Raw genomic sequence first — 15,954 nt, 5'->3', positions numbered from 1 at the left:
CTCCAGACCACTCTTTCTAGAACACAGATTTGTGTCATTGGATACCATCATTACATATTGGAATAGACACAAAGACTTTGAATCCTTCATAACAGAAAAAGAAAGCCTGATGGGAGAGAGATACAAAAAGGAGGGGTACCATATGAGCGTTTATTTGAGTGTGTCTTATAGATAGGCAATCGAATGGAGGTGTGATGTAAGTTGCAGTTTATGTTAGTGTTGTGATATAGTCTTTCATCAACCACACACACACATCATCCAACAGATCAGTTATATGGTTACATGGCTAAAATTAACCACATCAATGAATGAAATGCAGAGAAATAATAGCAGCAGTCTGGGTCTCAATAATCTCTCTATTCTAAATAGGAGCTGATGCTCCTCCCAGGAGTTCCATTGAGCTGTAGGTCAATGGAACTCTTGTTTGGAGTGGTGATTGCTCATTAGTGCTTTGTAATTGTTTGTGTTGTTGGGATTGTGGGTTGTATAAATGCCCTCACTTACAGGTGGGTGGGGGTCAGGATTTAAGACATCCATAGTCACATATTAATGGGGATCGTTTTGCTTTTTCACATTGGTGTAGAATGCTTATCCATTCTACCGTTTCTCCTCTCTCGCTTTCTCTTCCTCTCTCTGTCCCCTTTCACTCTTTCACTCCATCTGACTACCCCCTCTCCATCCCTCTCTTTCTCATTGAAGAGAGATATACATCAGCGTAGGTCTCTACATATTGCATCCTCACAGGAGAGGAGCACCCTGATGTCTCACTTCACAGGGTGCCTCTGCTACAGATAATTAGAGGGTTTATTTGAGGCTGATTCCAATTCAACCTTGCACTTATCTATATGCCTTCTCTTCTATCCATGCCTCCCACCTTCTCTCGTTCCTACATGTTGATTGTTTGTGATGTCAGATGCCCAGCAAAACTCAGTCTTATGTGCATGTGTGTGTGCTTTGACATGAACGTGTACTTTCCTCTGCGTGTTTAAATATGTGTGTGTGTTTTTCTCCGTGTGAAAGTGTACCTCGCCGCTCTGTGCTAATTAAAAGCGTGACTCTGCTGGTGGGAGCATAGAACATTCCCACTGCGGGGCAGGTGTAGGAGTGACGATAGAGTTAGGAGCAAGATGACACCGACCCCTGACCCCCAGACAACAGGCCACCGCCTCAGAGGCAATACGCCCCTTGCGGGTGCACCGACAGATAGCCAGAAACTATGATTTCTCCGGTTCTCTCCGGTTCTTTATCCCTCCCTGTCTGTTCAGCTGTCCCTTCAGAGGGGGGTTGTGTGGGGGTTAAAGAAAAAAGAATGCTCAAAACTCCTGGAGCTCCAAGGCTAATCTAACCCTCCTTCCACCAGAGATAGAGAAGAGGGAGAGAGAAGGGAGAGAGACAGAGAGAGAGACACACAGACACAGCATGAATTTAAACTGAACAAGCCACCCAAGGCATTTGTCTACATCAGTAAGGCTGTTGTGCCTGGAGAAGGTCTATCTTTAGACAGTGATACAGTAAACCTTAAACCAGTAAACACACGTGTAACCTGAATCACTGTACTCTGCTCAGCCACAGCTTGAAGACGTGCCTTCAGTCAGGCGCTGACATCCTGATATCCTTGGTGTTTGTGTGATGTTAACAGCAATAGCCTAAAGACCTCTCATTACAGCTGTCTAGTGATTTTGCCTAACCAGAACATATTAAGCTTGATTTGATTAGTCACAAAATACCGCAACATTCCTTTTCTTCTAATTTTACCTGGCATCTTGCAAATAAGAGGGCAGTAGATACTCCTGCTACTCTACACCATCTTCTCAAGGTCTTAGGATTTTGAGGTCTTCTCAAAATCCTGTTATGACAATCAGTGAGAGTGAGAGGTGAGTAAGCTTTGAAATAACTTATTTCGGAGCTGAAAGCTTGTTGTTTCCAGAAAGTGGGAAAAATCTTTTGGCAACAATTAGGCTTCAGAGATTATCTCAGTCCCAGAAACCAGATGGAGGATTATTCAGATACCAAACGTCCATTAATCTGAGCGTTGCAAAGTTCAAGTTGTGGGGTAACATGGTGTTGGTCAAATCATGTTTGGTAGGGAGGCAGGAAGCTAGAAACACATTATTTAGGCTATTTCTTTCATACCTTGTCACACACAGGAGCAGTGTATTGCTTTGAATCCTGTGCCATAATTCCTTTTACACAAAAGACACAGTCCTACCAGTTTATGTCAGTCCAATTCTCTTAAAAGGACAGCTAGTCTAGCCGAGCATCTCACCTGGAAGCCATACATGGTCAAAAATGTCTCCTAATCAAAACCATATGCTATGCTAGGCTAGCTAGCATCTGGACACCATACATGGTCAAAACTTTCTCCCAATCAAAACCATTTGCTATGCTAGCTAGCTTTCAGGTTATCCCCTTCTAAGTCAATCTCCTTAGTGATTTAGCTAGCTAGCGTGGGGGAGTCTGGTCACAGCAAGCTTGCCTGAGGCCAAAAGCCAACACGACTCCAGACACCTGTCCAGTCAAGCTGCACAGTTCAGCATAGCCTAGTTTAGTCTAGCACAGCCCCACTTAGGTAGGTAGGTACTAAGGGGAAATTGTGTAGTTAAATCAGTCCTAATTAGAATTTTGTAAAGCTTTTGTAAAGCTCTCTCTTGGAAGTCGCTTTGGATAAAAGCGTCTGCTAAATGCATAAATGTAAATAAATGTAAAAGAAATAAAAATGTTCAATTCATGATTTTTGGTCACCTGTCTTAGCCATGCCTGGCACAGACACACACCTGTACACGGACAAATGGCCTTGGCCAACTGATACATGCATTAGTGCAACTTTAGCCCTTTCTACAGTTAGCACCTGCTGTTCCGCCTTATTAAACCCTAGCATGGCCACACTTCATACCAGTATAGTACTGACAGCTGATATTCAATTTAGACTTGTATACAAGTACAAATTCCCTGGCCTAGCCTAGCTTAACCTAGCCTAGCCTTACAAGCCTACTGTGTAATACTGTGTGACAAAGACATTGTCAGTATAGAACCACCTTAACCCAGTTCACACTTTGCCCATCACCATGACTGGGTGAACATGGTGTTGTTTTGGGTTGCTGGTTGAAGGTGTGTTGGGAGGGTCTAATTTATGGGCATGAGATGACCCTTATACCATATTATCCCTTGTCCAAAAGACAGACATTTTAATCTAACATTTTAACTACTGTCCTCATTTGCATTGGTTTATTGCTGACAGTCGGGACATATTACATTTAATGTCACTTCTTCTGTAGCTAATAAAGTTTCTACCCCCCAATTAACACCGTGGTGACATGGTTAGGGACGCTGACAATGGGTCCTTTGAGCGAGGGTACGTGTACTATCATAATGCTGTGCTATTTGTAAGCTTACCACTCTGTGCTATAGGATCTTGGCATCCCCATAACAGTTCAATAATTACAGCATGGCCAGTTAGTTCAACAGTTTCCTTTCTCAGAACACCCATAGAGCAAGGTTAGTGGTAGAGTCCTGGGGAAGTTATGGGGTGTGGGAAGGGGCAATGGGCAGGGAGGGCTGCAGGGACAAGGCCATGTACTGAGACAACAGACAGGATATGAGGCAGGACATTGAAGCTAGGGCAGGAAGAATAGTTTGCATGCAACACATGTCATTCCACCAGTAAAACAATAGAGAACAGTTAGGATAAAGGATGGTGAACCTCTCAGCATGAAATCCTGATTTCATTCTTTTGTTCTGTTTTGTGCATGGGACACTGGACTGGGCTGGACAGTTGGTGAAACTGCACTTCTGTAAACTAATACTGGTTTGGTGACCATCATTTCATCATTTCAATTATTTTACTATTTTATAGTTTTCTGATGGATTGGATTGTGGAGGTGTGTGTGACAGCTTCTGCTGCAATACTTACTTTGGGAAGATATGCAGCATTCCGTATTTTGTTAACCATCTCCTGCCCATCTGGATGCACTTTCGCTACATGAGTCCACATCCTTTCCCAGGTCACTGTCTCAATAGGAAACCCAGTCCGGTTCACGTAGAACAATACGCCCCCGTCCTTCTCCTCCTCCTCTCCCGACGATCGCCCGGTGTTGTTAACTGTGTCCCCCTGAGAAGAGGACTCGGCACCGGGGCTAGAGTTGCAGCAGTAGCCGCTGGTGCTTTTTGACCGGTGCCTGCCCATTTTACCGGCGGAGGAGCAAGTGCTGGGGGCGGTGATCGGTCCTGTCATTGTTAGAGTCAAAAAAGGGGTCTCTCTCGGCAGATGGCGGACCGTGCTGATTCCCCTTGTCGTTGTCGGTCCTGATCAATACATGTTGCTGTCGATCTAGATACCTACTCCAGTCTCTACCTCAGGACAATAAATAGGCTAAATTACAATCATGTAGCCTAGCCTACTGCAATTATTCTACTGGCAGACTATCCTATTCTATTAAGCAAAATGAAGAATTGCTGCAATGTATTGTCATCGACTGCCACATATGACAGCAGGTGATCAAAGCGCACATAGTTGTCATGGAGCCTACCTCGCATGAAAATCCATTCATGTTTTCGTTATGCTAGTCGACCACAGTCGAAGTTGGGCTTCGTTTTCTGAGGCACCGTAACTTCATCCCTCTCTCACTCAAAAACACTGCGGGGGCGGCTGACTCCCTCGGCTAGTAATGATGACCTCTGCTACGCCTTCCTCCCAGATCGTCAACATGTTGCCTCCCCATCGATCCTTTGGTCAAAAGCGTCGTCCAGATGATGAAAGTATTTTTCAGTCGCTAGCTTAATTAATTAATAACATGCTTAGAGCTAATCTTTTTGGATAAATTATTTCACGATGTTGTTCTCAATTGTAACCCCGGCAGCAAGCCACGTTCTAAGTTATTTGATTGGCCACAGCAACAAAGAGGGGCGGTCGTATTTCTTTCACAGAGGGCTACTGACAAAAACGTTAGTGCAGCGTTCATTAACTTCATTAATAATAACAACACTAACAACTAATTGCTGCCCAGTTTGCCAGTGTTAAGAAAAAGCCAGTAGTGAATTAATAGTAAGTTATAGCTCACTTAGTGAAAGAATAGTCCCTACGTAAATGAGAGTAGGTCTAGTCCTAAACATTAGGCTAATTGTTGACTAGCCTACATTTAATAGAAATATGAACAATATTAAATCATAACAAACAATGGATACAGAGAATCCCTTCTATCAAAGATACTGTGGTTCAAATAAATAACTTCAATGATCCAGTTCAGTTTCGTTGATCTAGCCTGCCCCCTCCTGGACCAAAACGTTCCTCTCCTTTTTTATATTATTATGACGTAGATGCACTACTACATCGGTTATAACGAGTTTACTAAGAGTGAACAATAAAACATGGACTTGTCGGATTGAAGTGCTTTAAAAGCACATCAATCAAGCACTTTTAAAGCAAACAGTAATTACTGTACCCAGTGTAGGTCACATAGCGATACTGCATCTCCATTCCAAATCGTATGTTATACACATAGCCTTTGTTTCAAAGTCTCTGCCGACAACTAGTTGCCCACTGAAACTAAAACCCGCTTTATTAAATAAAAAAACTTTGTTTACAGAGTAGGACATGAAATCATGTGCAACAGCAGATTTCCAAACCAGCCAATTAGGCTATATGCGGTAAAAACTGTGGTTTCGAAGGAACATGTTTTGCACCTACATTTGTTTCACATATCAGAGCACCTCATCGTTGAGCACAGCAAGGGTACAATTATAAAAAGCAGTAGGCTAACATATGTTATCAAAAAAATGTTATCCATAGTTCTTCCTTCAGACAAAATAGAAATGCATTAGTTAATGAATAACTTTTTTGTGTAAAAAAATTATTTACAAAATGATGCTATACTGGAATTCAGAATCCATCAATATTTTAATAAATAAATAAAAATAACTTCGATGCGAATAGCAAAGCCAATGACAGAGCTCTCAATTCTAACAAGAAAACGATATAACGTGGGTGATTAAAACCTCATAGTCCACATCACATTTTCACAGGTGATGGGAATCCAGAGAACATTTTTGAAATGCTTTGTAAACTGTAATATACGGATTGTATATTATGTGCTTCGGTTTTAAACCATATTATTTCCATTTTATTTATTCCCGGTTGTGCTTCATTCCCTCACTATGTGGTGCAGTTCCACAAATAACCACTCAGCGACACTGATGTTAGAATTTAGACAGCAACAGATGGAGTCTTCTCAAAGGGACAGTTCACCCAAAAATGTAAAATACAGCTTTTCCCTCTTACCTGTAGTACTAGTTATCCATCTTATATGTATTTTTTGGGGCACTTTCAGCACCCCAAGACTAGCCCAATCTAGTTCCATTATAGTCGAGAGAAGGCAGACATCTCCACGGTCAATACCTCCAAAACTCGGCAACTCGCACCCAAACAATCTAGATCGATAAATGGCACTACAGGTAAGTATATATAAAAACATATATATTTCTGATTTGGGGGTGAACTGTCCCTTTAATAATTCAAAGGTGCAGTCTTTTTCTCACAGTGTACCACACTTGACACAGTTTCACATTCAAACAGCATGCATTGAGTAGAAAACATGAATGTTGTTTGTGCATGTTTGTGTGCTCTAACCCTAAGTTGGTGAACTGAGAGCTATTTGGTGAGGCAGAGGTCTCTCTCTGCCAGCAGCATAATGAATACTGTTCAATTGTACTGGACAATGGCAAAACATGTGAACACAGCATTTAGTATAGTATAGTAATAGAAGTATAGTAGTAACACCACTAACCCAAACCCCATACCTTCCTACTCTATGTAATGTACAGGACTGTAATGTACAGCAGGTATCATCATTATTTCCACACACAGCCATAGTAAAATGGAAAAGGACTTGGATTGCAGAAACAGCCAGCAGTACATTATACAGCACACGTATAAAAGAGTATATGGAGTAGAGTCTGAGGAATAGGGTCTAGGGAGTAGAGTTTAGGGAGTACAGTCTAGGGAGTAGAGTTTAGGGAGTAGAGTGTAGGGAGTAGAGTGTAGGGAGTAGTTTAGGGAGTAGAGTCTAGGGAGTAGAGTCTAGGAGGAGTAAGTTTAGGGAGTAGAGTCTAGGGAGTAGAGTTTAGGGAGTAGAGTCTAGGGAGTAGAGTCTAGGGAGTAGAGTGTAAGGAGTAGAGTGTAGGGAGTAGAGTTTAGGGAGTAGAGTCTAGGGAGTAGAGGCAAGGGAGTATAGGCTAGAGAGTAGAGGCTAGAGAGTAAGGTGCTGGAAAGTAAGGCTTAGGCAATACAGGGCTAAATAATAGGCCTAGGGCATCGGTTTTCAAACTGCGGTACGCAAGAAAAAATCTGTAATGGTGCACAATGCATTGTATTTACTATAATTTGGCAATCTAATAAATGTTTAATATCTCTTTTTTCTAAAACTTCAGATGCATTGATGATTGTTTCAATTGTGTGCTGACTACCAATGTTCAGTGCACACGTTTTTAACAAATGCCATATTTAAATATGTTAGGTAACAACTGGGCAGGCCGACTTAGTGGAGGTCTAATCCCTCCTCCTGTGTGTTTGTACCATCCAATCGTGAAGTCTTGTTTTTGCAATTACCCGATTATTGGTTAATTTTAAATGCATGACCAATTAAAAGCCGAAGTTCTGCCTTGCAGACTAATTTAACTATTTTTTTACAAGCCACTATGCTCTGTATGCCTATTGTGAAAGCTGAAGAGTTTTCAGAGTTTAAGAGTAAAAATATGCATCGTTCGCTAAAGACTGGTACATTGGCAAAGGATGGAGCAGGAGAGCAGTGTAATTACATTAAATGTTTCAAATAGTTAGGTCATTGTTTTGTTGTTTTTATCACATTATTGTACCATATATACATATATATTCTATATTATGACTATATCAGATGGGGGTAGGTGGTGGACTATATTATTTTGAATGGGTTACGCAGATTATAAAGTTTGAAAACCCTGGCCTAGGGAATAAGAGGCTAGTCAGTCTAGGGAGTATGGTTGTGGTGGTAGTGACTAGAGGGTAAGACCATAGAGCAGTGGTTCTGTAGGCTGTGAGAGGCAGGAGACAAGGAGAGAGGGAGGCATATTGCTCTAGAAAGAACTAGAAAACGGGGGCCTGACTGAAAAAGTTCCTCCGGTTTGCTCTGGAAAACGTTGACGTGTAGAATCCCATATCCATCCTGTTGTCGCGGTTACAGTGAGGTCTCATGAGAGAAGCTTACAGAGGGCTTCATCATGGCGCCGTTCGGGGTAGTTTCGTCGGAAGGGCACTCAGTAGGAACCTGGAGCATAGGAGACAAGACTGGCTTCAACCAGACCCCAACCCCAGGAAACTAGCCTGGCTGTCTACACCTCCACCCGCTCCCACCAAGGAGACCAGCTCTTTCCACCACCAGGGTGATTTATCACAGGCTGATTATACTTGCATAGCCATGGGGAAGAGTATCTTAGTGCCTGTGAGGAGGTATTTAACCACTTCTTGCTGCCACCTCTGCCCTGGGATTCCCAGAGCTACAGAGCACACTGAACAACCGGAACTCCTCACAGCTAAAGTATAGGTAAACTGGCTGGATGTGAGGTTTTAAATGGCCAGGTGCCTGGTGCCATGGTCATGTGCCAGGTGATTAAAGTGATCTGGAACTGAACAGCCTCTATTGAGTCCTGTGTGTGTACATGTGGGGGTGGATAATTAACAGAGGTCAGTGCTAGGGGCTGAGTAGGACGCATGATTTGAAGGAGAGAGAGGGGTCATGTGACGTACCGCCGTAATGCCTTTGGATTCGACCCCCATGTTGACGTTGTTTCGTTTCAGCTCGGATTTGATTAAGGCTGAGAAAACAGGAAAGAGATACAGTGGTGACGGAACAGACAGAAGACAAACAAATTCATATACAAAACAATATTCATGTTAAACATTGTGGGTGCCCAAGACTATACTGCACAGTACTGTATATTACCGTCCTTCTTTTCTGCCTCTCTCTCACATACACATGCCTAACCTGTGAGGAGCTTTCCTTATCTCTCTCTCTCTCTCTCTCTCTCTCTCTCTCTCTCTCTCTCTCTCTCTCTCTCTCTCTCTCTCTCTCTCTCTCTCTCTCTCTCTCTCTCTCTCTCTCTCTCTCCTCTCTCTCTCTCTCTCTCTCTCTCTCTCTCTCCTCTCTCTCCTCTCTCTCTCTCTCTTCTCTCTCTCTCTCTCTCTCTCTCTCTCTCTCTCTCTCTCTCTCTCTCTCTCTCTCTCTCTCTCTCTCCTATACGCACACACACAGTTTACCTGTGAGAAATATTCCCAGTAACATCCACGCACACAGGAAGAGGTTCCCATAAAGGGGATTATAATCTGTGGTGAGCCTCCCCTGGATCAGAGTGAAAATAATCCCAAACACCTGCCAGACAGGAGAGACAACCAGTCACAAGACGCGTGGATAGAGCAGCTCCTTTGGCGTGGTGTGTACACATTCAAAAGTATACAATTATTTGTAAGAACGATGTCATAAACAGTGACAGAGATTAACAAATTACAATTCAATGAATTTAAATGTGAGTGATAAGTAGGATCATCGTTATTAATAACAATTGTCCTCATCCTCTTTGACGCTGTACCTGTGCGAAGGCGTTGAGCAGACCGGAGGAAGTGCCCTCAGATTCGGGGTAGGTGATCTCCACCCCAAACTCGAACCCGAGAGGCAGGTAGCCTGTCATGAAGAACCTGAGAAGGAACATGGCTGGACGGTAAATGGGTGTTTTGTAGTTTTCAGATCAATGCAATGTTTGTCAACTGACATGGCGTTCCATTTGTTTTGAGCAATCTTGGGCCTATGTCTCTGAAGTTTCCATTCTCAAAGCTGAACTTTAACTTGGCTCCTTACCTATTCAAGCCATCCCAAAAGATTTGCAGTAGGTGCTTTAAAAATGTTAACAAAATTCTACATTATATACGAGTTAATTCATTTATCCATCCATCCATCAGCAACTGCTTACCCGGAGTCGGGTTGCGAGGGCAGCAGCTCCAGAAGGGGGCCCCAAACTTCTCTATCCTGAGCCACATTAACCAGCTTCGACTGAGGGACCCCGAGGCGTTCCAGGCCAGTGTGGAGATATAATCTCTCCACCTAGTCCTGGGTCTTCCCCGAGGCCTCCTCCCAGCTGGACGTGCCTGGAACGCCCAAGGGGCATCCTTACCAGGTGCCCAAACCACCACAACTGGCTCCTTTCGAAGTAAAGGAGCAGCGGCTGTACTCCCATCTCCTCACGGATAACTGAGCTCCTCACCTTATCTCTAAGGGAGACGCCAGCCACCCTCCTGCGGAAACCCATTTTGGCAGCTTGTACTCGCGACTTAGTTCTTTTGGTCATGACCCAGCCTTCATGACCATAGGTGAGGGTAGGAATGAAAATTGACCGGTAGATTGAGAGCTTTGACTTCCGGCTCAGCTCTCTTTTCGTGACAACGGTGTGATAGAGCAAATGCAATCCTGCCCCGGCTGCCCCGATTCTCCAGCCAACCTCCCGCTCAATTCTCTGCCCCAATTCTCCCCTCACTTGTGAACAAGACCCCGAGGTACTTGAACTCCTTCACTTTGGATAAGAACTCCATCGGTTTCCGAGGTCCCTGGACCTCAGATTTAGTTTTATAATAATAGACTTATTCATTTATATAATAATAAGATATTACTATTTATTTATTTTACACAACATTGATAAGGAAAACCTTAGTGGATGTGTGTGTGTCGGGTCTGTAACAAAGTGATCTTACTCACCCCAGCACGCCGGCGTTGACAAACACTATGTAGATGTTGTTGAGGTCCAGAGTGAAGGTGAACACCAACATGCCCATGAAGGAGAACACGTACACTAGCAGAGTGGTCATCCTGGATACACACACACACAGGAACGTAGCACACACACACATGCAAAAAAAACACACACACAGGCGCACGTGGTTAGGACCGAACATAGACTGGCAGAGTTATGAAACAATAGTGGAACACAAAGGGTAATACTGCAAAGTCGGCTTGGCCGTGTAATACATGGATGGGCCTCTTGGTTGCTCCAGAGAACTGTGTCATACCACATCAGTTTTGGAACATGACGCTGCATCTGAAGATACACTGTGCGTGTGTGTGATTGGCCCATACTTGAATGCCTTGCTGTAGTCCAGCCATAGACCACAGATGATGGAGCCCACGATGCCAGCCACCACCAGGGTCAGTCCGATCCTGCCTGCATTGAGTTCCTGGTTCTGGGGAGGGGGCATAGAGCGGAGGGAGGGGTGTAGAGCAGAGAGAGGTTTGTTAAGATTTACAGGGTTTCCATGGGGACTGAATATTTCTTTAGTGGGTGCAACAAGCCCAGCCCCAGCTGTCCTGTAACACAGACTGCATCTGCAACATGATACCATATTGTTTCTGAGATGCTGTTATGGTACTGTGTCTTGTAAAACACCCCAAATGTCCTAACTTTGATTCACTACTGCACTGACTATATGCACTGTTTGTTTAGTAGCTTTGGATAAAAGCTTACTCTAACTGAATTAACGTAAATGGGATTGTACAGTAAAAAATGTTACTCCTGATGTGTGAAATGTGTGTGCGTGTGTTTATACTGCTGAGGATTTACAGGCAGACTGATGGGAGGACAGTTAAGACTTATTCATCTGACATTTGAACACAAAGAGCAAGAGAGAGAGAGTTATCCCAGTCTGCCAAAGTAGTTATCGCTCCCATTCCTAGTCTGGGTAGCAGGCATGCGTGAACGCTGGCTAATGACGACCGACCAGACAAAAGACTCACATCCAGCCAGGATTTTAACTCTTATTTAAACACTGCTGGCATCATCTCCCTCTAGGGTTGCAAAATTCCGGGAATATTCAAAGTTGGAAACTTTCCACGGGAATTAACGGGAATATAAGGGAATTAACAGGATTTAATTGGACATTGGGGTAATTTAACTGTATTTACCTTGTCATAAGCAGACATGCATGCAAACATTTATAATACAACTTTTGTGTGGACATACATACATCCTACTCTCACTGCTGTAAATAGTTAGTCTACTGTATACAAATAAACTTGGTATTAAAATGAACATGGCTTCAGTTTACCAAGTAATCAATATGCTAGGTAATGATCAGTTCACTGTTCATTAGTTCACTTTCTACATGAACTAGTTCAGTTCATTGTTCACAAATTTTAAAATTAACTAGTTCAGTTCATAGTTCATAATTCAAATTTTTTAACTAAGTTCAACTAAGCTCCAAAAATGTCTTTCAATATGTTGCGAGCTATAATTGAAATCTCTATCTGTCTGCAATACCGCTCTTGGCGCTCTCACACTTGCCAGGCATAGGGCTGAAACATTCAGATGCAACACTGATGACAAAGACGTTCAAAAACAACAGAACGTTTTACGTTTACGTTTATGTTTCTGGCAGACAATGTTCCCAACCAGCTGCATTCAAGGTCCAGCTGAGCTAGGCGTGCATAGTCTTGTTCTCAACTACATTGAAGTTCCCTGTTATATGCTTTTGCAAAAAAACTTTGGCACGTTTTTTTTTTCTCCAAAATTCCCAAAACTCCCGAGCCAAAATTCCCATGGAAACTCTCCGGAAACTTTCTGGAAATTTACAAGAAACTTTCCGCCCCTTTGCAACCCTATCTCCCTCTCTCTCGCTCTATCCGTCACCCTATCTCACTCAGACGTTTTCTCGTAACCCACGTCCTCAGCCTCAGTCTCCCCTGGTGTATTTACATAGTCAAAACATTCACAAACAATATCCTTCCATATCTGTTTGAACAGATCCGGTTTGCATCTCACACCTCGTAACAGGACATGATCATCTGATTGAGCAGGGTGGAGACAGAGTAGAAGGAGCCCGTCATGATGCCTGCAGGGAGAGGACAACCAAAACAAACAAAAAATATGAAACCCCACGCAAGAAACACATTTTACAAATTGTTATAAAAACATGTATTTATTGTATGTTCTGTCTTCCTTTATGTTCATTGTCTTTTCATTTATGTTGTAAAGCGCTTTGAGATGCAACTTTTGAAGGTGCTATAGAAAATAATGTTTTATTATTATTATTATTATTGATAACAGTTAATAGTTTAATATTATCTATTAGGTAAGACTTTAGTTTTTATGCTGTTTCTTTGTATAATGCGCCAACTGGAAGAGCACTCCTTATTTTGTTGTATGCAAAGCTATACAATGATAATTAAGTCTTTAAATCATCAATTCAATTTTCAATTTACTTTCTTATTTACATGAAAGCTATTGTCAAAGGGGAAACAACTGGAGCTGTCTGTCCCCTCTGGTCTTACCGTAGCTAATGAGGAGCAGGATGAAGGCCTTGTTCCTGAACAGGTTGACTATGGAGCGTTTGTAGGAGTAGTCCTCGGGGGGAACGTCGGGCAACACTGCCTGGGCATGGCTGGGGGGTAGGGGGGGGTGGTCCTTCATCACTGGGGGGGTGAGAGGGAGGGGGGCACACAGAGGCAGTGTCATGGCATTGGTGAAGGAAAGTTTCATCTGTCTCTTCTCCATCTCTGGAGGAGGTGATTGTGATTAACCTAAACACATGGGAACACCACGGACATGTTTTCAGGTCACTTAGTGGTTTACAGGAGAGTATGTCTTCTGCGAACAGGTCACGTGTTCCCTTCACTGTTTCACGAGCGCTGTGTTTATGACAGCACTGTCTCTCTCTCTTCTATACACATACACCCCCATCACACCGTCTCCCTTACCTATACAGGCATGGTTAGTATTTATATAGAGCATATTGTATACAAGCTGAGTGCTGTGGCTGGCTGTGTCTATAGAACAATTGTACTATAGAAACGACAGTTACAGTGTATTCATATGTCCACATGCCAACACGTCCGCACACACAGAGTGAGAGAGACTACATTCAACTACTATGGGGAGAAGTCTGGCTTGATGAACACAACTGGTCCATGTAAGTCACGGCTCTCCTCACCTGAAACAATGAAAGGAACGCCTAGATATTAATCATGTAACACTATCCTACAGGCTGAAAAAATTAAAGACAGAACACTGTTCACCTAGCACTACGGACGTTAACCATAGGCCAATGACCCCTTCACTAGCATTATGAAGTCATTTTCAATGTATAGGGCCGTTTAGTTTTTTTTCCTGGAATGAGCAGCCCATTTGACCTGCTATTCCAGTCTCAGTCATCTCTATCTTTTAAGATCTGTCACTGCCGAGAGGACCTTAGTGGAAAAGCTTGATGCCCTGCTTACCTATGACCGTCAGTACTAAAAGCAGGGTAGAGACAGCTGCGGTACCATAGAACATGATGCTGATGTTGTGACCCATCAGCTCTAAGTTGTCCGCTGTGTTGGGTACCAGGACGGGGGGGAGCAGAAACCCTATGGCCGTCCCCAACTGCAACACAACAAGCAACAAAAATCAGTACAGGACAAAAAGTATGGCCACGTTTTGCAGTGTCAAGTTGTTATTTGGTTGTACACAGATATAACTCCTAGCCTAGCAGATAGGTAAAATAAAATATTGTAACCGACTCAATTTCTGTGGTAGCCTAGTTCTGTTGTTGATTCATTTCTGCGTTTGTATACATGCAAAGTAGAAATAACTTGCACTAAATGGCCTTTGTTGTTTTACTAAATAAAGTACAAAATATTAAACATAGTATACAAGAACAGTTTTAGTACGCTATAACACAATACATTTAGTACAGACAATGGGAAAAAAAAAAGAATGTATTGAACCATAGAAAAAATGAAACACAGTATGCTTTCCCACTGCTAATTAGCTTGCCCACCTGGTTACCAAGCACTGCCGTGGCGCATGCCGTGGACACCTCTTTCGGCCCGAACCACACCGAGGCAATCCTCGAAGGCAGCCCGAGGATAAACACCTGTGCCACGGAGCAGATGATCTGCGCAGTCATCGTGACACCAAATAGGTCGGGGCGAACGCTGGCGCACTTCAGCCACGCTCCGATGCAGTTCAGCCCTGCGCCGATTAGAGCAGTGAGTTTAAGACCCTTCTTATCCAGAAGCCACGAAGCTGGGAAAATAAGAGGGACGTAGGTCACCATGTAGACGATGGACAACAAGTCGATTTTGTTGCTGGTCACGCCGTAAAAGTGGGTGAATATGTTTGAGATGATACTGTACTGGATCCACTGAAACGCATTGACGAGCGAGTAAAGACTAAAAACGGCCAGGACAGCGAACCGCCTTGAGTAGAGCTTTGTTTCGAGGCATTTCTTTTCGCCGGGAAGCATCGCCCCTTTCTCATCAGGGGGGATCTCCTGTTCTAGCGCTTTCGAGTCTAGTCCGTAAAGACTCGCGGCTCCATTCAATATTTCAGGATATTGTTCACGGTCAGCGGCTCCTCCGTTGGTCACCGGCGCCTTGCAAACTATGTATATTTCGTCAGGTGCGTTGTCACAGCGCAGATGCTCCTGAACGAGTTCCCCAGCCACCATGATGGTGATGCTGCGCCGACGCCAATTCCGAAAGACAGCGTAGCCGATTGAGGAAGTACGTTATAAGTAAAGTAGGCTAGCTAGACCATACAATATACAATTGACATGACTGAAGTATGTATTTCTCCAATTAAAAATACAAGTGTTAACTGTCAATGGGCTGATTCTTGTCCGATCTCTTTGTCAGTTTTATGATCTATTCGTTGAGTGCGCGTACCGCCTGCTTCCCTGCCTCGGATGCATGAGGGGAAGGGAAGGGCTAGCCTAGTACCGCACGCTGATGGCACTGCGATGATGCCGACCAATCAGATCGTAGTGTATGGAAACAAATCAGTGACAAATTTCGAATTTTAAGAGGCATTGAATGGCCTACCTAATATTGTAATTTAAACACCACCGAATTCAATGCATCAAAATATTTCTCCCTTAACCGATTTTGCTACCATAATCATAACTTTAAC

General features: G+C 43.3%; 1 protein-coding gene across 5 annotated transcripts in view; it reads right to left on the bottom strand.

Moving 5' to 3' along the window:
• Nucleotides 1-15,954, bottom strand: part of flvcr1 (FLVCR choline and heme transporter 1) — a 45,301-nt gene that overhangs the window by 21,975 nt on the left and 7,372 nt on the right. For 2 of the 5 annotated variants that reach the window (XR_009930964.1, XM_062467809.1), the window contains exons 1-9: nt 14,822-15,755; nt 14,280-14,424; nt 13,335-13,475; nt 12,828-12,895; nt 11,148-11,251; nt 10,770-10,880; nt 9,613-9,718; nt 9,284-9,395; nt 8,774-8,841 (exon numbers count right to left, since the gene is read on the bottom strand). Coding sequence is in view for 1 of the 5 variants with exons in the window: in XM_062467809.1 (XP_062323793.1) it covers nt 8,774-8,841; nt 9,284-9,395; nt 9,613-9,718; nt 10,770-10,880; nt 11,148-11,251; nt 12,828-12,895; nt 13,335-13,475; nt 14,280-14,424; nt 14,822-15,493 (1,527 nt within the window). In the remaining 4 variants the exon portion in view is untranslated. Of the gene's footprint in view, nt 1-3,910; nt 4,887-8,773; nt 8,842-9,283; nt 9,396-9,612; nt 9,719-9,990; nt 10,710-10,769; nt 10,881-11,147; nt 11,252-12,827; nt 12,896-13,334; nt 13,476-14,279; nt 14,425-14,821; nt 15,756-15,954 lie in introns of those variants that run through there. The other 3 variants (XR_009930965.1, XR_009930967.1, XR_009930966.1) reach the window with 3 other exon arrangements.

Source organism: Osmerus eperlanus, chromosome 8 (assembly GCF_963692335.1).
Source record: "Osmerus eperlanus chromosome 8, fOsmEpe2.1, whole genome shotgun sequence".
Classification (NCBI taxonomy): domain Eukaryota; kingdom Metazoa; phylum Chordata; class Actinopteri; order Osmeriformes; family Osmeridae; genus Osmerus; species Osmerus eperlanus.
The sequence above is the reverse complement of the archived record's forward strand: the minus strand, read 5'-3'. Positions and strand labels throughout refer to the sequence as shown.